At 40.0% G+C, this 24834-nt stretch overlaps 1 protein-coding gene across 9 annotated transcripts in view; it reads left to right on the forward strand.

Moving 5' to 3' along the window:
* The window catches only part of LOC135105507 (cystathionine beta-synthase-like), a 35073-nt gene extending 10239 nt beyond the window's left edge, over positions 1-24834 (forward strand). For 3 of the 9 annotated variants that reach the window (XM_064013653.1, XM_064013655.1, XM_064013656.1), the window contains exons 2-13: positions 16059-16123; positions 16718-16824; positions 16951-17088; positions 17331-17545; positions 18081-18227; positions 18556-18688; positions 19220-19312; positions 19502-19685; positions 19913-20047; positions 20565-20758; positions 21475-21489; positions 24582-24834. In XM_064013653.1, the coding sequence (XP_063869723.1) occupies positions 16059-16123; positions 16718-16824; positions 16951-17088; positions 17331-17545; positions 18081-18227; positions 18556-18688; positions 19220-19312; positions 19502-19685; positions 19913-20047; positions 20565-20758; positions 21475-21489; positions 24582-24700 (1545 nt within the window). In that variant the 3' untranslated portion in view covers positions 24701-24834. Of the gene's footprint in view, positions 1-4469; positions 4767-13836; positions 13909-16058; positions 16124-16717; positions 16825-16950; positions 17089-17330; positions 17546-18080; positions 18228-18555; positions 18689-19219; positions 19313-19501; positions 19686-19912; positions 20048-20564; positions 20759-21474; positions 21490-24581 lie in introns of those variants that run through there. The other 6 variants (XM_064013654.1, XM_064013658.1, XM_064013659.1 and 3 more) reach the window with 4 other exon arrangements.

Raw genomic sequence — 24834 nt, forward strand, 5'->3', positions numbered from 1 at the left:
TCTGTCTGTGTGTGTGTGTGTGTGTGTGTGTGTGTTATCAAATGGTGAAAGCGAGCCTCTGTAATTTACTATCGGTTAATTCTGGTGCATCCCATTACGATTACTGATGGATGGTGGAAGCAGTGGTTGGTGAGGCAGCAGGGGTGGTGAGGGAGGACAGGTATCAGGTGAATGAATAGGTAGGGGTCACTCAGGTCAGTCACTTCAGGGTGGGAGGTGATGCAGCGTTACCTCACCACTAGCAAGGCATCCATTCCATCACAGCACAGTCCTGCACTTAAGTGAGCTAACACCCTAGTTTTACACCCCATAATCGCATCTAAGTACCGAACATAAAAGATAAAAACCCAATCGCATGTTTTAGAGAAATTATCCTCATCGACTAAGGAGGAAAAGAGCTGCACAGTGAATTAATGATATGCCATCTCGTCGCTTGAGAGGCGTGTTGGTGTGTTGGTGCACGGGGGGACTGTCTGGTGCCCGTATTCTGAAATGCTTCGCCCTCTCAGCACGACTATTTTCAGAGGCTACAAAAATATTAAGCCGGATTTTCAAGTGTTTCTCCAATTAACAATGTAGAAATCTTGTTAATCTGTCACTAAACCCGTAAAAACACTTAAAAAACCGCATCACTTTAACTAAAACCCTTTTGAAAGAAGAGAGGTGCAGACAAGAGTGTTTCAGAATACTGTTCTATATCACCCAGTGGCTCCGTCACGGCCAGCCATGTGGAGTGGTGGCGTGACGCGTCGGAGTTGACGAGGCGTTGATAGCCGTCCTCGGTGACACACAGGCGCTGCTCGGGCCATCGGGAATGCTCTCGCTTCAATCTAGACTCCGCCGTCTTCTCCTTGTCTTTGCCCTGCCTTGTCCCGCCTCGCCTGGCCTGACCTAGCTAGCACTGCACCACATATCTCGCCCTCGCATTTTTCACAGCTGCAGTTAAGATTATGATGTTGCGGTTTCTGGTTTTTATCTTGTAATAAAATTCATGACGGGCAGCGCATCGATTCGCTTCGTTTTGTTGTTTGTTCACCGTTCCTCGCTGCCTGAAGGCGGCGGCGCGCGCGATATTCCCTGCAGGGTTTCTACTACAAATCAATTTACATGTTGCGCAGTACATGGTAGAATCTTAAATTGAGCTCTCTCTCTCTCTCTCTCTCTCTCTCCTCCCTCTCTCTCTCTCCTCCTCTCTCTCTCTCTCTCCTCTCTCTCTCTCTCTCTCTCTCTCTCTCCTCTCTCTCTCTCTCTCTCCCCTTTTGTACATGCTTTTATTTGTCACATTGTGAAAAATATATTGAGTGAAAGCGAAAATATAATTACACATATAGAGAAGAAGTCGTATACACAAGGAGCGTGTAAATATAGCAATGTATCACGAGGGCGCCCACAGCAGTGATGTTATAAAGTACACGTCTGTAGCTCACCGTGAAAGTGTAGGATCGGATAAATTACAAGCCTCTCCATACCTGATACCCGCACTTGTTCCGAAATAACAATTAATAGCACAAATAGAGGGAATTAAATACACACACACACACACTCACACACACACACACACACACACACACACACACACACACACACACACACACACACACACACACACACACACTATTACATGCTTTTAAGGAAGGGGAATATTTATTAATTTTTCCTTGACTATTTTTGTAAGCCTTTGGCCACTGACCTTTACCCGTAAACACACACACACACACACACACACACACACACACACATTGACAATAAGTTTCCTTTGTACTCCCTGCATAATTGTTACCATACCTGCATTGTCTCCCACCTCCTCCTCCTCCTCCTCCCCCCACCCCCCGCAGCGAACTCTCCCTTCAGGTCTCAGGATAGCCGCTTCACTGGACCAGGGGCGCCTCTGGTCGACTAAATATAGAGTAAGTGATGGGCTAACTCTCCTCCAGAAGGCATTGCAACTCTCCCTCTTTCCCTCTCCCTTCCTCTCTCCTTCTCCCTTCCCCTTCCTGTTATTTTGTACTCGAGTTGCGTTTTATAGGGTAGTCTATCATCATTTTATCGATTATATAATATATAATCGATAAAATGATGATAGACTATCCTATAAAACGCAACTCGAGTACAAAATAACAGGAGAGAGAGAGAGAGAGAGAGAGAGAGAGAGATACTATATTATAGTATCTCTCTCTCTCTCTCTCTCTCTCTCTCTCTCTCTCTCTCTCTCTCTCTCTCTCTCTCTCTCTCTCTCTCTCTCTCTCTCTCTCTCTCGCAATGGTACATAATGTAACTTCAGTCAACCATCTGGGCCGTGACTGCAGTGTGTGTGTGTGTGTGTGTGTGTGTGTGTTTAAAAAGAATACTATGCAAACGTACAAATTTGTGAATTAAATAACGTCTTCATCATTACCACCACCACCACCACCACCACCGCCACAACCACCACCACCACCACTTTACTACCTTTTACTCTCTATTGCCTATTCCACCCCCAAGCCATCATCGCCATCCATCCTTCCTCTGCACGCTGGCAATCTCCTATTCCGGAGGGACAAAGCCATGACTTCTGGGTTAAGACACGCGACGATGTAGAGGAGGAGAGGGAGGAGGAGGGGGAGGAGGAGGTAGAGGAGAATAAGAAAGAGACGATGATAAAAAAGGAGTAGGAGGAGGAGAGAATGAAAGAGGAGAACACGAAGGTTGGTTTTGCCTCACGAACTCTTCTCCTCCTCCTCCTCCTCCTCCTCCTCCTCCTCCTCCTCCTCCTCCTCCTCCTCCTCCTCCTCCTCCTGGTCCAGTTTTCCTTCCTCCTCCTCCTCCTCCTCCTGGTCCAGTTTTCCTCTGTGTTTTCCCTCCTTATCCTTTTCTTTACCGACCGCTTCCTTCTTCTCTATTCCTCTAAGTCCCTTTTCTCCCTTCCTTCCCATTCATCATCCGTGTCTTCCCATATATTTCATCATAAGACAAGTAAATGCCCTGAGGTGGCCAGTCCATATGTGAGAGAGAGAGAGAGAGAGAGAGAGAGAGAGAGAGAGAGAGAGAGAGGGGGTAATAAGGGAAATAGTAACGTCAGCCTGTGATTACTGCGCAGATAGCTTGTTTTTTCTCTCTCTCTCTCTCTCTCTCTCTCTCTCTCTCTCTCTCTCTCTCTCTCTCTCTCTCTCTCTCTCTCTCTCTCTCTCTCTCTCTCTGTCGCAACGTTTTCCCTCTATTGCATCACCCTTGTTTAAAAATATCTTTGGCAAACGCTGTTAATCCGCAAGATAGTTGAAGACTGCACTGTATCGATGAGGAAAATTATTTATAGTATTGCATCTTTGTCTGCACTGTACGTCATCTTTTTCTCTACCTCTCTCGTTTTCTCCGTTTTCCTTCCAGCCACCCTCAGCTTTTCTTGCATTATCCTCATTATTCCCTTCCTTCCCCCTGCATATTCTTCTTCCCCTTGTGGTTCTTTCTCCCCCCTTTCGATCATTACCTGATCCATGCTGCGGGTCACGGTGGCGCTGGCCTGCGTTTTCTGTGGCAGCTAAGCAACGTCTTCCCGCTTTCTTTGGTATCATTCACGTTTTCTCTCGTGGCGATTTCATGGTTGGCTTAACTTTTTTTTTCGGTTTACTTTTTTGTAGATTATTTTAGTCTTTTTTCTGTATTATTTTTTTTACTGATTGAATGTAATATGCGTTAATGCATTTTTTGCCATGGGAAATTAGCAGCATGAATTCTTTATGGTCATTCATTTCTGAAGTCACACACACACACACACACACACACACACACACACACACACACACACACACACACACACACACACACACACACACACACACACACACACACACACACACACACACACACACACACACACACACACTCTGTTTATTGCGTGACTCATCTGTCCTGCTCTCTCTCTCTCTCTCTCTCTCTCTCTCTCTCTCTCTCTCTCTCTCTCTCTCTCTCTCTCTCTCTCTCTCTCTCTCTCTCTCTCTCTCTCTCTCTCTCTACCACATACACTGGGTTGCGTAATCACATCCATGCGCGGAATGTTTTACCCCGATTCCTTGTAGTTGTGGCTTCAGAATTCTACGATGGACGGTACGAAGGGAAGCGAGAGTTGGGGAGGCGAGGGAGGGGAAAGAGAAGGCTAGTAGACCGAGGGGAGGATTTGGGAGTGAGATACAGGCGAGCGGTCAAGGTTGCAGGTTGTTGCCTTACCGACCGACCAACCGACAGACAGACGGCCCGACCCGCCCTCGCTTCCAGTTGTTTCCCGTGTGCCTGCTGACAGGACACGAGGCCGCCATTTTGGGTGTGGTAATAGGTGTGGAGAGGGACACAAGAATGGACAGGCCGGAGTAGGAGTGTGCGTGTGAGCCTCCTCCTGCCTCCACCCCTCCTCCTCCAGGTGATCAGCCAGGGGTGAGGACGGGGCCAGGGGTCATTCCCTACCCCTCTTGGTCCCTTGCGTGACCCTCCCCCAGTGCCGGGTGAGGGAGAGGGCTGGCGGGCGGCTCGCGGCAGTAGAGCGGCGGGCGGGGTCGGGAGCAGCCGTGGTAGGGGCGTGGGCGTGTGTAAGGTCATGACCTCGCACATTACGGGCGTGGGCGTGAGGAGCAGCAGCAGTAGCAGCAGCAGAAGCAGCCTTGTGAGCAGTCCCTTCAGCAGTTTTACGCCGCGGGGACACAGGCTTGAGTAGCGGCGGCGGCAGTGGCGGCGGAGGGGGAAATCAGTTCCGTGCCTCGCGCTGGTGGCTGGACAAGGCGCTGGCAAACAAGCACGCTGTACGTACTTTCTCGTTATCTCTACTCTCTGTGCCTGGCACACTCTTCCTCTAAGGCAGGCTGTTCTTCCTTCATTCCTCCATCGTCCATCCTCATACTGTTCCTTTTTTGCACTATTAGAAATGTTGCCATACGAAGACGTGTTCCAAGTATTCCTGCACCTTACTGTCGATGGTATCACCTTGTTAGCGTAGGTAACCTTTCTTCTCTGTCATAAACACCCTCTTCTTTTATAACATCTCTCCCTGCTCCCCTTTACCAATACAAAAGCGTTAGTGGCTCTCTTCAATGTGGCTTATCAACCGAAACTTTCGTGTCGTTATGGATGTCGTGCTGAAAACATGTAAATGATATGAATTATCTTTCATCACATCAGTCATTTTATCCTGTCGTAAAGCCATCACTTATCTGAAGGATAATAATACGTTGTGTTTGGAAAACGGTATCTATAATAGTGGCAGTCTAAGGTTGTAGACATTAACTGCGATGCTTATCGAGTCAAACGATCATGCATTCTGCAATTATATGAAAGTGATGAATATACCATTATACACTGCGTGGTGTCTAAGCTTGAACGCTCCGCCATCAGGAGTAGTGACCTCAGCCCCTGCGCCACTCAGGATGACGCCACTTACCCAATCCCGTCAGATCAAGGTGATTTTTCAATTGTTGCACTCCTGGATATTGTGCTGGCATGAGATTTATTACGATTCCTGCAACATACCGCACAAACGTTTGCATTAAACGCTTTGTGCCGCTTGTGTGCATTGCTGGTCTGACCCTTGTTTGGCCGCGCTTAGGGACACTGCAGAGGGTGAGCGTGACCACGTAAATCAGGTTAATGACGGGGTACGGCGTGACCCAGTTAGGCCGACCATCCGCCCCGGGTGAGAAGGGACTGGCCGTGGGTGATGCGTGCGTGGCATCGGGATCGGGGATGATGGGGAGCCGTAGGTTCGAACATAACACGCTCTACCTCACAACCATAGTGCCACACACTGCTATAGTGGCACCAGCTTGCCGTTCACTACTACTACCACTACTATGACTTCTACCACCATTACAACTACTACGATTAATTGATGATAATACGTAACAACAACAACAACAACAACAACAACAACAACCAGGTCAGATCCAGAGAGCCAGGGAGAGGATTTACCGGCAGCGTCTTTAGCGTGAGGCATCGATCCGTCATAGACTCAATAAATCTTTCGTAATTAGCTAAAGGTGTTGCTCGAGCCGGGGGAGACTGGGGAGGGAGAAGAAGTAAAAGAAAAAATACTGGGAGCTAGGTCCTTTGATGATTCTCTCTCTCTCTCTCTCTCTCTCTCTCTCTCTCTCTCTCTCTCTCTCTCTCTCTCTCTCTCTCTCTCTCTCTCTCTCTCTTTTCCCTCTTTATTCTAATCTGCCCCTTGGTCACTGACTTAGACGGTATTAAAGCAGTAATGTTCCCATCACGCACACGCAAGCTGGCCACGTGCGTGTTTATTTGTGTCATACTACGTAGGCTGAAGTAGTGAAGGTCGTGTGTGTGTGTGTGTGTGTGTGTGTGTGTGTGTGTGTGTGTGTGTGTGTGTGTGTGTGTGTGTGTGTGTATTCACCCATTAACCTTCATCAGTAACTGCAGTGGACGTGCTATCAGTCATTGCATCACTCGCATGTTCATGTTTATCACAGTTTGCATCTGCGACAGGAGCTTGCATTCGATATTCAAACTAGACTCCTTAATCTTATTCATATTTTTTCCCATCTCAACGTTTACATTTATCCTTCCTTCTTTATTGGGCCTCTTAGCAAGACAGTCCCAATCGTACTGCTCACAATCATCCGTGTTTTAGTTTCCTGTGCTCACGACAAGAACGACACCAAATTTTGAGACACTATGCTTATTCTGATAAACTCTGGAACCTCCTGCCTGCCTCTGTATTTCTCCCTTCGTGATATGAACGCTTTCAAGAGGGAGGTTTGAAGACACTTATCGCCCGACTTTAGATAATCCATTTGGCTGTTTTCTTTGGGTACTGGCACCTTTGTGGGCCTTTTCTTCTTTCTTTTTCCGTTTTGTTTTCCTATGCCAGAGCCTGTCTTACATTAAAAAAAATCTAATCAAACACAAGATAATTAACTTAAACCATCTGCCCTTCCTGCCACTTCAGAGGTGCACACACAACTGAAAAGTCTCAATATACGAGGCGGTAGACGAAAGGAAATACAATGTCATACCTGTAATTATCATAATGCTGAAGAAATAAATATGAAAGATGAGCCTCGACTGGAATCTAAGCCTAAACCTGCCTTGGTATTGTGTCTGCGGTGGAGCGAGAGCAGCTATCACTCCTCTCCAGGACCTCATGGGGACTTGATACCGAACTAGCGAACACCGCACCGGCATTTAATATAAACACCAAGCTCATTTAATGCAGTGTCATCATTCATTCCCCCGCCCCCCACCCGACGCACACGCGTATTTCATTGGTAATAGTCTAGTTTCTTCTTTTTTAGTATTAGTTGGTCTATTATTATTATTGTTGTTATTGTTGTTGTTTTAGAATTTTTAGCCATATTATGCATCGCGATTTTAATAATAATAATAATAATCTCACCTCGCCTCCCACATAGAAACACACGCGGCAAGTCAGCATTGTATTAACATCAATCGTGCATTTGTACCAACTTCTTGATGTCGCAACTCTGACCAACAATGACAAGAATCCCTGTTGAACTAAGTCGAAACACCCCTGAATATTGAGGTCATATATATATATATATATATATATATATATATATATATATATATATATATATATATATATATATATATATATATATATATATATATATATATATATATATATATATATATATATAGTTTCCATACATAAGAAAAATAAAATTATAAGAAATTATAGATTTATAGAAAAAACATTTTTATTTGTATAATATGCTCTTCATGACTGCCTTCGTGTTGAAAACACATTTCAATGCGTGGCCGCCACTGCTGAGCAACACGTTCAAACACATCTGGATTTATGCTTGTAATGGCGTTCGTGATACCGCATGTATGGAAACTTATGGGACACCCTTTATATATATATATATATATATATATATATATATATATATATATATATATATATATATATATATATATATATATATATATATATATATATATATATATATATATATATATATATATTTTTTTTTTTTTTTTTTTTTTTTTTTTTTTTTTTTTTAACAAGGGAAGCTGCAAGAGACCATCAGGTCAACACGTGACAGCCAACAAAAATATAGGACGAGTGCATGGCATCATAATAATCTTACCTATACTCGTATACTACACTTTTCACTTGTCAATCAGTAAACGGGAGATAACGGAGGCTCTTTATCTCACTCACGCCACTACACGTTATCGATTCGAAGACCTTTGATGCCTGAACGACCTCGGTATCAACCCTACGTGTGGTGCCGCCGAGGTACAGATTGGAGGTGGAATTAATGTGCCCACTGTTACTTAAGAAATGTGACTCAGGGTACCCTCGAGATTAACTAATTTTGTTTGATGCGCCGCAGTTCAGAAGAGCCGACTTGTTTACCTAACTTCAATTTTGTCCGGTTGAAAAGACGCAAGAAATATTTTGCATGGAGTGGAATTTCTAATGAGTCTTCTGTTGCTTAAGAATGGTGACTATTTCTCTTTGCCGCGTCGTTGTTCGGAAGAGCTGACTTGTCTTCTTACTGACGTGTCTACTTTAGTTTGATTTTATCCAGTTTAAAAGGCATAAAAATAGATTGAGTGAAGTGCAGTGAATATGCCCATTGTTGTCTAAAAATGGTGACTTGTTCGGTTTGGTAGATCGTTGTGCAGAAGAGCAAACTTGTGTATTTATTTGTCCAAATAAAAGTATATGAGACAGTTTGAATAGACTAGTTAATGAGTCTACTGTTGTTTGAGAATCGTGACATAAGTTATACTTCAGATTTACTAGAACTGTTTGATGTGTCGCTGTTCAGAAGAGCTAACATGCCAACTTAATTGCTCTCTCTCTCTCTCTCTCTCTCTCTCTCTCTCTCTCTCTCTCTCTCTCTCTCTCTCTCTCTCTCTCTCTCTCTCTCTCTCTCTCTCTCCATACGAAAGGATAATTATAAAAATCTCCATTACGAAAAGATAATTATAAAAAAAAAAAAAACATTCGCACTCTTTCTATAAATATCTCTTTTCTTGTATAGTCTTACCAGAGGTCACCCTGAAATTTATCTGATGATGAAACCTGAGGGTCCAATGGAAAAGAAGTCCTTAGTATTCAGCGGCATACATTTGACTGTTTTCTCTATTGTAAGCTGATGGTGTTCTGTCTCTCTCTCTGTCATACACACACTTAAACATAAATACAAATGCACACACACACACACACAAGAAGACCCTAGGGGGAGGAGTCAGTAGAAACCTGCCGAAACGATAATTACTCCCAGTGAGGTCTAAAGCACTGTTCAGGGGGGTGCTGTGAACTTATCATTAAACCCAGCTGTGCCCTCACTGAACGTTTCCCTTTGTGTCTCACAACACAAGGGGGCAGTCACAGCCTGCCCTCTAAAGACAACTCTCTTCCTCCACACAAAACTACAAGCACCTTATAACACACACACCCTTCACTCAAAAATTTTAAAATCATAATGGCGACTCCTACACCAGCCTCGGAGTCCCCATCTGGGGAGGGGACCATAAATGTCCCCAGGTCGGACTGCCTTTCTGTCGACGACCCTAACAGTGTCTTGACACCCCCCTCAGTACTCTCAATCATTCATCCCTTTCTCTGGTAAACTCTGGAACTCCCTGCCTGCTTCTGTATTTCCACGTTCCTATGACTTGAATTCCTTCAAGAGGGAGGTTTCAAGACACTTATTCATCAATTTTTGACCACTGCTTTGACCCTTTTATGGGACTGGCATTTCAGTGGGCATTTTTTTTTTTATTGTTTTTTGTTGCCCTTGGCCGGTGTCCTTCCTACATAAAAAAAAAAAAAAAAAAAGTGAGTTTCCCTTAGAATCCCCCTCATGGTAGCCACGTGCGTGTTGTAATGGAGACACAGCGCTGCGCCAGTCCGGTGTCTCTGATTCTGACGTGACTGAGACAAAAGAAGGCAATAAACATCCAACCAGTGCAGAAGGTAAAGTTCGTCCTGCGACACAAAATGTTTAGGGCCACATCAGTTTCTTGGCGTAATTTTGAATCCGTCCCTCCTTGAACTCTTAGGGGCGATTTAAGTAGAAGGACGAGCAGTTTCTTTTGTCTTGTATATGTTAACTGACTGAGATGTGATCGTATTTCACTGGTTTTAGTTTGCTGACCTGTCAGTTCGGTTTATTTTATTTTATTTTTTTTTTTTTTTCTCATGTTAGAGGTGATGCGATAACTGATTTAAAACGAAAGTAAGACTGTACATATACGTAGACTTAGAGAAAACATTCACTATCTAAGGCATCGTAGTATTTGACTCCCATTCGTTTGTCTAGTCACGAATTAATTTAAACCATCCTTATCCATTTTCGGTCGTCACAGAATAATCTAACCCTAAAATAAGACAATATACACACTTGAAGACATTAATCATTACTTTTTCTTCTAAAGTACCCGAACAACTCCCCACATCTTACTAACGCCACAGTACTGAACAGAACAACGTTGTTATTTCCGTTCCATTATGCAACCGGAAAAAAAATGTTAAATGTTGCACGCATACAAGAAAAAATCCCATTTCCCTTGCCTCTGTAACATGCCAGCCGTTAATGGCAGCGGAGTGGCCGTCATTAGCAGGGTTTGCTTGTAATTACCATTCTACTCTCTCGGGGACGTAATGAACAGTGTTGTGTTTACTGCAATTAGTGACGAAAATCTGGGGTTACCAAAGATTACGTGGTCGCCTTTGTGCTCGTAATTTGCCGCATAAGGAGATATATAGGCAGCCGTATAGCAATCAGTAGTAGTAGTAGTAGTAGTAGTAGTAGTAGTGGTGGTGGTTGTGATGGTAGTTGTTATTGTTTTCACTTTCTTGGATTGTGTACATCTACTAGCTTGTTTATTTATTTACCGTACGTAATATTTATCAGCTCTGTGGTAAGCATTATGCCTCTTGGTGGACGTGAAAGCATATCAACACACACAAGCATGCAGCATTATCAGTGACTCGTATCCCGGAAATTACTTTTAGCCCTCATATGCTCCAGTTTATATTATACAACATCTGTGACCGTTAATTATGATTTTCTCGTCATTTTTTTTTTCTCCTTTAAAGGATACCGATGAGGTTTTTAAACATAATCTACCTCACTCTTCGCCAACAAGTTCTTGGGTTCCTCACACGGTCACAGTCATAGTATCATATTCTCAGACAATAATAATCTCGACAACTTTTAATAAGCTCTAAATACAAGTTATAAGGATTTTCAAGCGTGTACTTGTGATACGAGGGATAGTTTAGCAAGGGTTCTACTTCATTGAGAAAAGTACCCATGAGAACCTGACTAATCACGTCTGTGGCCTTTAAAAATAGTGCTTATGAAAGAACAGAGCGTTTCAAAATATAGAGCATTGGAATCTGGCCATTTTGGAATGACATGACAATGCAGTATTTATTTAGTATTTGTATTTTTGTATTTATCATTTCCCGTAAGAGGAGTCACAAATTTTACGTTAATGTTACCGTGTGTGTTACGTGTGTGTGTTACGTTAATGTTATGTGTGTGTGTGTGTGTGTGTCATCTGTGCCCCACAGTTCTCTCTTCTCCAGCGTCAGTCATCGTATTATCTCAGTGGGAGTGTGTCGTCATGCCTCTTCCCAACATTCGTGCGTGTACTGAGACAGCTGTCAGGGAGACTTCCCCTCCCTCATCTTCCATTCGTGTGTGTGTGTGTGTGTGTGTGTGTGTGTGTGTGTGTGTGTGTGTGTGTGTCACGATGTGTATGCGTGGCCCAGCACAGGTGCATGCTAGGATAGCCACGTAGTACGCATCTCTCTCTCTCTCTCTCTCTCTCTCTCTCTCTCTCTCTCTCTCTCTCTCTCTCTCTCTCTCTCTCTCTTTTTTTCTTTTTTAAACAAATATTTACAGAAAGGCTTAAAATTCCACGTTGAGTATGGAATTATTTAAGAAGCCTATGATAGTATTATTTACAGGAATAACACTATACATATTTAACATTAAGATGATAATGCTAATACAATAATACAATAAAATAATAAAAATTTAAAGCACCAGTGGGGACAGGTGCGTGCTACGCCAGCTGTGGGCTGCCAGCTTCACCTGGTGCGTGGACATGTCCTGCACTTGGGGCGTGGCCGCCGTGAACATGTTCCACAGCCGCGAAGTCCTGGCTGTGTAGGTACGCTGGTGTTGGCTGGAGCGAGATCGAGGCACCTTCACTAGCTCGTCGCTACTGGCCGCAGCTCTGGTGCACCTCTGCACTCTCTCTCTCTCTCTCTCTCTCTCTCTGTTTTAAAAAGGTTTCTCAATATTTTTATGATTTTATAATTTCTAACACACGAGAGAGAGAGAGAGAGAGAGAGAGAGAGAGAGAGAGAGAGAGAGAGAGACGCATTTGACTTATATTGAGGATAAACTACTAAACTAATGGCTTCCAGATTAAAGCATTAAAAATTCAGCTTTTTTACAAGACGCTTATGGGATTCTCTCACGAAAATATATGGAGTACCGGTGGTGCTTTTGAAATCTGACCTTCCTTTTGTGTAATGCATGAAAATTTCCAAGTCACGCGATGGTAAAATTAAAATGATTGTCCTGAAGATGCTCCCCTCTCTCTCTCTCTCTCTCTCTCTCTCTCTCTCTCTCTCTCTCTCTCTCTCTCTCTCTCTCTCTCTCTCTCTCTCTCTCATAGCAGTTTCTTTCATTGCCTTACTTCTGTTTTGTGACATTTCAAATCCAGCCTCTACGAAACCAATAATATCGAATTTATTCCTTATTATTGTTTTTTTGGAACGAGGAAAAAAATGATGATTGAAAGTCGAGGGGTTGGGGGGCAATTTCGTGTCCCGAGTGAGGGATATGACCTATAACTTGAGCTTAAACCCTGCCACGACGAACGTAAACAACGGGATTCATATTTTATCGTACCTGACTTATTTTTAATCGCATATTGCTGGATCCAAGACAAGTTCTGAGTCGGCAGAGCACAGGTTGACCTCGGAGAGCGATTAGGCAGCATAAAAAAAAAAAAAAAAAAAGCTTGAACAAAAAATCTCAGTTATTACGAAATTACAAGATGATAAGTAAGCCTGAACTTTTCTCCCCACCGTAATCTTGTCAGTAATGCATAAATGACGGTTCTGTCGTGTTATCTGCTTCCATTCACGTCATTACTGATGGAATTAATGCCACTAAGCATTTCATTCTAATACTCGAGAGTAATGTGCTTAAAATAGTGATAGAATGGGTAATATAATACGTACTTTGATGTATTTTTTATAAGTGTTTTGGAAGATATTTGCTAACACCCCAATATTATTTTCAATCCTTGTGTGTACGTATGTCGGGCACGCACGAGTCTGAACAGTGGTGTAGAATAAATGTATATATTGTAGTGGAATGTTATAGAGCCAGAGGAGACATTAATTGATGCATGCAATGCCGCTACTGGCATTACACGTGTGGTTCCCATACTTTAACTGCACGTGTATGTATGTGTGTTGGGTATCTTGAGTGTGAATAGTGGTGTAGAGTAACCGTGGGTTTGGGGTCGAAGAGGAGATTGTGATGGTGCAAGGCTGTTACTTGGCATGGCACGCGTGGTTGCGACGTGGCGGCGGTCATGCTAGGCTGATGCACTGATGTTCATGGCGATAGAGGAAAATAAGTGGGATGTTAGATATATAATCAATAGAAGGTAGCAGAATTTGTTTTCGTGATAGTGTCGGTCGGTACGTGTGTGTGTTATCTTTGTTGATTATAGCATTTGGGTCAGAGGAAGATAGGATGAAAAAATAATTTACTGGATAGACAAAGGAGGGAGAGAGAGATAGAGAGAGAAAGAAAGAGAAAACAGGTGGAGGGAAAGAGAGAAGGGGTAGAGATGGCGACTGAAAAATTGTACCTCGACGACTACAAGGCCCTTGTTGGGGGTCAGGAGGTAGGTTCACCCTCTCTCTCTCTCTCTCTCTCTCTCTCTCTCTCTCTCTCTCTCTCTCTCTCTCTCTGCTTCCATGTTCTGTGTTCTCCCTTTTAAGATCATATTGCATCAATACAAGAAGAGAATACATTCTAATTCCATGCATATCTTTACTTTCATGATTATATTTCCCAGTCTTCCTTTCCTGCAATCTTTTTCATCAGACTCACTATTGCAATTTTCCCCTCCTTCCCATCATCCTCCGTGGGCATCAGTCTCCCTCCCCTTCCATTTCCTCTATCTTTACTGCCTCCTCTATCCGTCTCAAGTTTACCTCGTGTTTCATCTCTACTTCCCTACCACATGCACATCTTTTGATATTACATTCACTTTGAGACTTTGAGACACTCTCCAGTGATCTACCCATCCAACTACCTTCCTTCTCACACACACACACACACACACACACACACACACACACACACACACACACACAATCAATTTCATCACATCTTAACTTGTCACATAGTATGATAAAATTTTCAAGTTATATACTATAGTGTGAAGAAAATATTATTTTTGCCCAATTTGGTATGTAAGTTTCAACTCAGTAAGCATACTTATTCAGAATCCAAAGTGAGGTGAAGAGGTAACTGGGAAAGATAATGATGGGGGATGAGGAGCTTGATAACAAGGTAAGAGGTGCGCTTGTTGGGGTCGTGGGTGGAGTTAAGGGCCTCGAGTCTTCCTGTATCACTCGGTTGCCATGGAGATCCTTGAGGGGGTTGTAAGTGAAAGGGAGACATGTGGGGCATGGAGGTTTCACTATCTACAGCTCACAAACATTCACGTGTATTGGTGGGTGGACATTACTTGATTATCTGTGTGTAGCAACCAATCTGCTTTTTTTTTTTTTTTTTTTTTTTTTTTTTTTTTTTTTTTTTTTACTATTCAGTTTTCATTTCACTTGATTATCTGTGTGTAGCAACCAATCTGCTTTTTTTTTTTTTTTTTTTTTTTTTTTTTTTTTTTTTTTTTTTTTACTATTCAGTTTTCATTTCACTTGATTATCTGTGTGTAGCAACCAATCTGCTTCTTTTTTTTACTATTCAGTTTTCATGAAATTAATAGTGTATTGACTGCACAAACTCACATCACATAGTTACCGGTTTCCAAGGATAGATAAACCAGTAAAGTCAATACAAGACATTATGAGTGAGCTGACATTTCTTTGTGGCAGCTGCAAAAAAATGTCTTGTTTTAGTAATGCAAGAAAGTATGTATTGGCATTATACCATATCCTATGCCATTCACTGCCACCTTGGATCGCATTTACTTTACTACTTTATAACACTGCCGTCCACCTGAAGATGTAGGTGACCATGGCAGACCACTCTTTGCTCTCTCACCATTTGTTGTAATTTTGGATTGCATAACATGACAAAACTTAATGTCATAAATCATGCTGTTTATGATGGGAAAAGTTCCTCAGTTAATCAAGAGGCTGAAGATTTATTTCTTACTCTGGTCCAAGAAATAGTAAAGGGAATGGATTAGAGCCTCAAAGAAATTTATAATGTAAATCTGAAAAGTGGAACCATAGAAATCCTGTTTGTTATGATGTCTTATGGTATGAATTAGTCACATTGATTTTAGTTATGTTTGTGCTTTACTCTTTTATATTAACTGCCATTACAAGCACTGTGAGCATAATTTCCTTCATAGCTCTCCATTTCCCTCTCCACAACCAAATTATCCTGCTACATCTGCTCTCTTCTTTCCTTCATCTTCATCATTCACAATTTCATGCCAGTGAACTTGATGTTGAAAAAAGATACTATAGTGTAATACCCAAACATAAGGAGAGCTGAGCTACAGCTTTCCCTTCTAATCACATGTCCAGTCTGATAAGTAAATGCATCCTCAAATTTATGCTTCTTTTGGATTATGTGCTTTCTAACGTATATATTATAATAACTATATCTATATACCAGACCAGCAATCCTACATGGGGTGGGCCAGACAAAGCACCCCAAATACACACACACACACACACACACACACACACACACACACACACACACACACACACACACACACACACACACACACACTTAGCCAATAGGTGTATTCATAAAAGAAAGTAAACATTTGATTCTTTCCTCCCTCAGGCAACTCGTTCCAGCCCATCTGTACCTCCTGCAACAATGTCAAACATGGATTACACCTACAACAGGTCAGCACAGAACAGTTTTCTTAATACTGTTACTTTACTCCCTCCTTGGATAACCATAGCTTCTGTAAAGGATATTACTATGACTGTCTCAGTTTAAGAACACCATAATGAATAGGATCAGACATGTGCATCCTTTTAGAAATTCTTAAATAGTTTGCAAAAAAATGGTTCTCAAAATGTCCACCATCCTGCAGACAGATTATTTATTGTTTCTCATTTTTCTTGATCACTTCTCTACCATAATGTTTGCAAGATCAGATTTTAATAACTTGAGTTATAGCTACTAAGATCATAGCTGTTATGCAGGGAAGTTTCTTTAACTGCTGGGTATGGTGTCTGAAAAAATATTAGCAAATTCTATATTGAAGCTTCCTTAGATAGAAATTGATCAGTATAGTAGAGTAACATATGGGCAACAAATAGCTATTTAATGATGTTGGGAAGGAAGCCTTCTACATTAAGATATTTATCAATATATATATATATATATATATATATATATATATATATATATATATATATATATATATATATATATATATATATATATATATATATATATATATATATTAAGTGTTCATTTTCTCTTGACAGAAATGATAGCCTGAGAACCCTGGACAATATCCTGGCACACATCGGCAACACACCGCTAGTGAAGGTCAATAACATCCCCAAGAGCTTTGGTCTCAAGTGTGATGTCTGTAAGTAAATACTATTCTATGATTCATATTTGAAACATTTAGTGTTATACTGCTTGAACTTTAAAGGAATTATTACTAGCAGAAAGTTCATCTGTATCTTTAAACTACATGCCTTGTTTATTACAGATGCAAAATGTGAGTTCTTTAATGCTGGAGGCAGTGTGAAGGACCGCATTGCCTTGCGAATGGTGGAAGATGCTGAGAAGAAGGGCCTTATAACTCCGGGTGTGTCTGTTCTTATTGAGCCAACATCAGGAAACACAGGTATGTGGCAGTGTTTATCAGAAGATTCCATATATTTTCTTGTCCTACTTAGTACTTTTCAGTAGTAGCAGTAGTAGAAGTGGTGGTTATAGTATGAAATTTAAGCAGATACAAAGTGCACTATTTGAGATGCACCTATAAAATCACTTGTATTCAGAGAACTGTGGCACTTTATATATGTACAGTATGTAACATCAATGGAGAATAATCCATTATAAACTTATATTTCAAAATTTTTTCAGGTATTGGTCTGGCACTGTGTGGAGCAGTCAAAGGATACCGATGCATAATTGTCATGCCAGAAAAAATGAGTAATGAGAAGGTGGATGTCCTGAGAGCTCTGGGAGCTGAGATTGTACGCACCCCAACCTCTGCTTCCTGGGACTCCCCAGAGTCCCACATTTCAGTCGCCAAGAGATTAGAAAAAGAAATACCTGGTGCAATCATCCTTGATCAGGTAAATTTTTCTGAATTTTCATCCTTATCTACATCTTCCACACAAAAGTAGAGGATTTTAATAAAAATTACCACTTGACAAGCTGCCTTTGAAAGTTACCAAGGCAGATCCATGTGGGAGTCTGCTGCACTTTGAAATTATGAGAACAACATAATGTTCAGGAATCCATCATTCCATTATATAATCTAGCTATATGACTTTGCTTATATTCTTTCATTCTTTTATTTCAAAATGGAAAAGTAAGTGCTTTCATTTACTGATGTATTTTTAGAATATATTATTTCCAGTTTTTTTCCTTTACTCATTTTAAGTTATACCTCTCTCATCCTCTTCATTCTCTCTCTCTCTCTCTCTCTCTCTCTCTCTCTCTCTCTCTCTCTCTCTCTCTCTCTCTCTCTCTCTCTCTCTCTCTCTCTCTCTCTCTCTCTCTCTCTCTCTCTCTCTCTCTCTCTCTCTCTCTCTCTCTCTCTCTCTCTCTCTCTCTCTCTCTCTCTCTCGCTGATTAGTTTCTAACTAAGAAATGTATCATCAACAGTACAAAAATTCTGGTAACCCAATGGCTCACTATGAGGGAACTGCTGAGGAAATCCTGCAACAGACTGGAGGAAATATTGACATGCTTGTTGCTGGGGCAGGCACTGGAGGAACTATCACTGGGATTGCAAGGAAGCTGAAGGAGAGAGTGAGTAAACAGTAATGTGTGTGTGTGTGTGTGTGTGTGTGTGTGTGTGTGTGTGTGTGTGTGTGTGTGTGTGTGTGTGTGTGCACATGAATACTATCTTGTCTTAGCTATCCTGTGTCTTTCAGATATCAGCCTAGTGATATGTATATATACATTTTGTAAAACCAAAGTAGACATGGTTCTTTTATTATTTTAAACCAAAGTAGACATGGTTCTATTATTATTTTATACTTTAAAATTGAGTGAATTTGAAATATACCACATGTATACCTAATTACTCTATTGTATCACCACATTAATTCTTAAATTCTTTGCCCACTCGTCACAGATCCCAGACTGCAAGATTGTTGGAGTGGACCCTGAGGGTTCCATTCTTGCTGTACCTGAGGATCTGAACAAGAGTGATGTCACTACTTATGAGGTGGAGGGCATTGGCTATGATTTTATCCCCAATGTTCTTGGTGAGTTTACCTTTCCTTTGAAGATTATGCACTCATTTTGCTATCTGCCCAGTCAAAACCACAGATAAGTCATTGTTATTTGCTGTTGATATCTGTATTGTAACACTGGTTTTAATAAATTATAGCAAAATTAAGCATAACTAATGCTTTAAAGTAATGAGTAATGTTTAATCACATACATTATATAGGTTGACATAATTTGCAGCAGGTATTATGCATTGATATTTGCTGTACATTACTCTGAAGGGAGTTTCTTACAAGTTGCTAAATAAGGTTAATAAGGGTTTACCTTTCTAATGGGATTGTTACATATGTGATTTGGGTACTAAATGCAGTTTACTAGTCCTAATAACTTTGGTGATGTTTCCCACAAAAATGCATCTTGAATACAATTCCCTGCCAGCCACGGGAGTTATACTCCTAAAAACATCATGTTGGTGGTGCTTGTAATGAATGGTTTTTCATAAAAATTCTACAGACATTCAAAGTTGTTCAGAAGCAGCAGGTAATGATACAAGTAATATGTTACAGATCGTGATGTAGTTGACGTGTGGTTGAAATCAAATGACAAAGAATCATTGACCATGGCTCGCCGCATGATCAGAGAAGAAGGACTCCTATGTGGTAAGTTAGAGAGATTTCGATTACATTTTTTGCTAAATCCTTCTTTGCATCTCCCTCTCCATCCCTCTTTCTCATTTACTGAGCTATAATGGCACACCATATTTGTACTGCAGTATATATTGGGTATTTATTTTACATTTGGAACAGAAATATTACAGTGAATATAACTTTTTCATCAATCATGGACAGGTGGTAGTTGTGGAGCAGCCATGCAAGCTGCAATGACAGCAGCAGCAGAACTGGAGGCTGGCCAGTGCTGTGTGGTGATTCTACCAGATTCAGTCCGTAACTACATGACCAAGCACTTGTCAGACAAGTGGATGATGGAGAGAGACTTTATCAAAGAAGAGGAAGATACCAAGAACAAGCACTGGTCAGTATGCATGTTAACCATGGGTAAAATTTAGTGAGGATTGAACACTATACTTTTTATATCATTATTTGTCCTGTAGACATAACATTAAGTCTAAAGTAAGAGCTGTTATTGGAAGCTAAGTCCAGTTTATAAAGAAGCAAATTGAGATCACTGAGGCTTCACCAAAGATGAAAATTTACCATACATGACAGCAGCAGGAAGCTAATTCTTTATATATTTTACAGGTGGTCAAACATGAAAGTGTCAACACTGCATCTTCCTGCACCTCTGACAGTCCTGCCAAGTATTTCCTGCCAAGATGCCATAGCCATCATGCAGCGAGAGGGATATGACCAACTCCCTGTGGTGGACCAAGAAGGGTAACTACAGACTTTACAGCATTAGTTGAATAGGAGATTTTGAAATACCAGTAATTTTAAGACACCTTCATTGAATAATAGTTGTTGTTCAGTATGTGGTATAATTGAACTTTATGTTTGAGACACATCCAAAATGTCAGACTTAATTGATTCTATATACAAAGCTGACATCACAACATGAAAGTGGTGGTCGAGACAAGGCTATGAGGCGCATACATTCACATTGCCTCTAATTAATGAGCTCACCTCAGAAAGGTGTTATTAGCATGAATCCATGAGTTGTGACCACATTCCCCAATACTACTGACATACTTCTGTTCAGACATACCACAGCCTCAGTGGCTACAATACCACTACTTAGTAGAACCTGCTATGCAAAACACAACACACACACACACACACACACACACACACACACACACACACACACACACTGTTTTAATATAACAAAGAAGTCTTATAAGTCCTCTTTTGTTTATTACAATCTAATTACTTTTACTGTCTTCAAAATTTTCAGGATGATCCAGGGTGTGGTAACTTTAGGATCACTGATGGCAAAGATTCTATCAGCCAAAATTGAAGGCTCCAGTCCAGTCCAGCAATCATTATACTCACAGTTCCGCAAGATCAAGCTGGACACAACCCTTGGGAAGCTGTCTCGCATCTTGGACCGTGACCATTTTGCTCTGGTTGTCCACACCCAGCGCCTGTGTAAGTATGCACTATTATTGCTCCACCTATCATTCTTCTTTCCAGAATAATAATAGGTAGCATTTAGTGTTTTTTATAATCTTAACATGTTATCTTTCTTGCAAAAAAGGTGCTCTTAAAAAATCATTCAGAGTATTCTTGCACAGTTACATTCATATTTGCATATCTTATGATTTTCTTGACATTCATTATCTCATTTCACCTCCACTATCAAGTGTAATTTGTCATCAGATTAGTGATTGTGTATGTCAGTTTTCTTGTCCTACACATATAAAAGAAGTGGAGCGAAAAATCAAAAGACCATGTGCATTTAAATATAGATAATGCAAGAATTAAATGTATGGGGAGAAACAACCCAACCTCTGGGAATCCCATGGTAAGGGCATCAAATTAGATAGGTAATGCTAATGATGATGATGAATTTTTATTATTATATAACTGAAAGCAAGTGGGCAAGTAAATTGGTTATCCAGATATTTATATTGTATTTATATATCCAGATATTTGTGTATTTATTTTGTTTAGACTTGAGATTTGAAAATTAGGGTAGAAGGATGCATATATTTATTGTTGCTATTGTATAAGTTTGTATTATTTGTTACTGAAGCATAAAAATGCTTTAAAAGATGTTACATAGTTACTTTTATACAGTGATTATCCTGTTCCATGCAAGTGGTGCTTATTATCTTTTCTTCCTCCTGACATCACTTCAACAGGCAGGGCACACCCTGGTAAGAAGACTCGTTATTTGTGAAGCTTGCAGCCAGTTATTGATTCTCTAACTGCTTCCATTCACCCTGCACCAACATAGTGTCTCCTTCCCTGACACTGATCAGATCATAACACACCCACACCTACACCCCACATCCATACCCACATGCACATACACACCCACACACATATACAAAAACACTTCCCATCAAATATCACACACAACATTAGTAAAGCATTATGGATTCTTATATTTAAACAAATAATGAGCTGAGCTTCCATAGCAGAGTGCTGGGTATTGTGCATGAGGGAATGAATGAGTGGATCTAATCCACCTTGACAATGGGGAAAGTAATACTGACAAGCTGCCTTTTTAGAAGATTCCCTTAGAATTTTTAGATAAACATGAAATTGCTTGATGAAAAGCCTTGAGGGTCAATATTTCCTCAAATCACAAACTTGAATTATATAAATGGTATGCTAGATGGACTGAGAACTATATGAATAGGTGTATAGACCATGCTTGACTAATGAAGCAAAGCAACAGCCATTATCTTGTCAAGAGCCACAGCAGGATTTGACAGGTTGGATAAGTGGAGTCAATTTTAGGAAATGAACTGCAGTGGTTAAAAAAAAAAAAAAAAAAAAAAAAAAAAAGAAATCTGTGGTAGAGGAACATTAACTGGCCACACATTCTGAGGGTGGTTTAGAAGAATATTGCCATCATATTCTCTAATTGCTTGTAAAAGAAAATATTAAATTCTAAAAGGGATGGAGCAAGGAAACTGGAAAAAGTTGCCAACATGGTGGAACTGGTCATCATATTTTTTTTATCTAAGTGGACTTGATTGTATGGACAGAGAAGACTTTCTGCTGGGAATTTATGGGGAAAACAAGATGTAGATATGAATTGGAACAAGAATTATAAATATGAATTGGAACAAGAATTATAAATATGAATTGAAACAAGAATTATAAAAAGAAATCATCATCATCATTACCATCAGCCTATACAAGTCCAGTGCAGAGCAAAGCCCTCCCCATTGTCTGGGTAGCATATGATAACATGTAATATTAATGTAAGCAGATTGATTTCTAGAGATAAAGTGCAAGATGTGATGTGATCAGATTACTTAATGGGATTCCCTGATATGTCTTTCTCAGCTTTTCATTTGAAGATGGAAAAATAGAGTAAGGCAATGTTACAGAGTTTGCTGGTAAATAATGCAAGGTGGACAAATTAAGAGTAAGGGTGCATCCACATGGTCAAACACATCAGATAAACACTGTTACCATGTGCTGTGCAGCAGGATGAAGTCACAAGCACAGAATATAAGAAAATTATCTGGCAATAAAGAGTGCTAACAAATGTTGTTGTACACTGTAGTTTCTACTCTCTTCATTGGGCAAATTTTAGTGGACAAAACTGGAAACTGATGTCCACAGTCATCATGCAGGTGTTTGACTCATGCCTGATCATTATTACTGAGATCTAAGAATGTAGCCCACAGTGTTAGTCTGGCCTCAGGAGTGGTGCTTGTTGCCAGTGTCCACAGTGTCTGTCTTCCATCCCAATGCCAGTTTTTTTTTTTTTTTTTTTTTAATACATGTATGGTTAGACATGGTGACAAGGCAAGTAAGACCAAAAGCAAGTAATAGCCTCAAATTATATGGTAAACATGTAACTTCTTGTATCATGTGTCTTGCAATTTCATGGTTCCACTCCTCTATCCCACAAGTGTCCAAGATTCTGAACTATGAAAAGATGAACACAGACGGACTGTTAGTCCATGGTGCTTGCATCTGATGTCATCAGTACTCTTTTCCTCTTCCTGTTGTTATCTGGTAACTGTTTGTTCAACAGTGTTCAACCATGTGGATGCACCCTAAGAGTGTACATCAGTTTGTGTAGCAATGAGATACACTTTCAGGTAGCAAGATCAGAAACACATTAATTAAGTTACCTGTTTCTTAACCTTTGAGGTAATGAAGATCTATAAATACAAAGTAACTGTGTTCTTTAACTTGCTTTGTACAGCTAGTGAATTTTTTCTTCTTTATTATTTCTTCCCTCCTTTTATTTTTACCTTTTACTGTAAAACAAATCCCTATTTTATCCATTATATGCATTTTGAACTAAAAACTGAATGCAAGACCATATCTTCATTTTCATCCCTTTGATACGACATCTCTTCCAAGTCATCAACTCTTGACATGAAAGTGAGCTCTCATAAATTGACATCTATCACTCATTTAACAAAGTTCAGAAACACTGTAAATTATATATATATATATATATATATATATATATATATATATATATATATATATATATATATATATATATATATATATATATATATATATATATATATATATATATATATATATATATATATATATATATATTTTTTTTTTTTTTTTTTTTTTTTTTTTTTTTTTTTTTAATAACAGGAGGCATTTATTATAACCACTGATTTGATACTTTCTTGAAAGCAGAAAAAAATTAATTTATGCTGAATGAGCTAATATGACTTGGAATCTTGATGTCATCATAAATATTCTGCATCACCCTTCATGCCATACTCAAACCCACTATTTTGTTACCCTATTTTTCTTGTATTATATTCAGTTAATTTATCTATATTGCCTATCTCCTGATTATCTTTTCTCTATTACTTACACCTTTTCCTTTTTCATTGGTACATTTGCCCTTTATTAACTTTAGTTGTAAGGTTGGATTTAAGTGTAATTCTTGCTAAGTAAAAGTTTATGAGCAAGCTTTCATTACATATTTGACTTAAATTTCATAAACTTCACCATGTGACACATCCCAATAAAGGCAGATATTATGTAAATCAATTAAGAAATAGAGACCTTTTCTCTGAAAAAATGCTTCATTCAGTTAAAGAAATTCAGTAAAGTGAAACTGATGGCTATATCACACATTGCAATATTTCTTTGATCTTCACTTGTTGTGAAACAACAAGTCCAGTGTGTTCAGTGGTTGAAAGCTGAAAATGTTGCACTGTAGGGACTGCTAACATTTCTTGTACTGCTTAGCAAAACTCATTTAGCACAGCTTTTAAAGAAAACAAATGTTTCATTACAGATATGGATGACAGTGTGGTGGAGAAAGAAGTTTGCATCGGTATCATCACTCAGATTGACCTCCTAACGTACATAACAAAACACCAAAGGGACCAGAAGGAAACAACTGAAAAGGAATAAAATATCATAGATTTTTACAGCATTTGGTATTCTATTTTTATTGCCATAATATGTTTGTAAGGGTCAGCACATTATAAGCAATGTCATTTTACACATACTGGATGTTAATGTTGAAATAAAGGTCATGCATTATA

This window comes from Scylla paramamosain, chromosome 12 (assembly GCF_035594125.1).
Source record: "Scylla paramamosain isolate STU-SP2022 chromosome 12, ASM3559412v1, whole genome shotgun sequence".
Taxonomy (NCBI): Eukaryota; Metazoa; Arthropoda; class Malacostraca; order Decapoda; family Portunidae; genus Scylla; species Scylla paramamosain.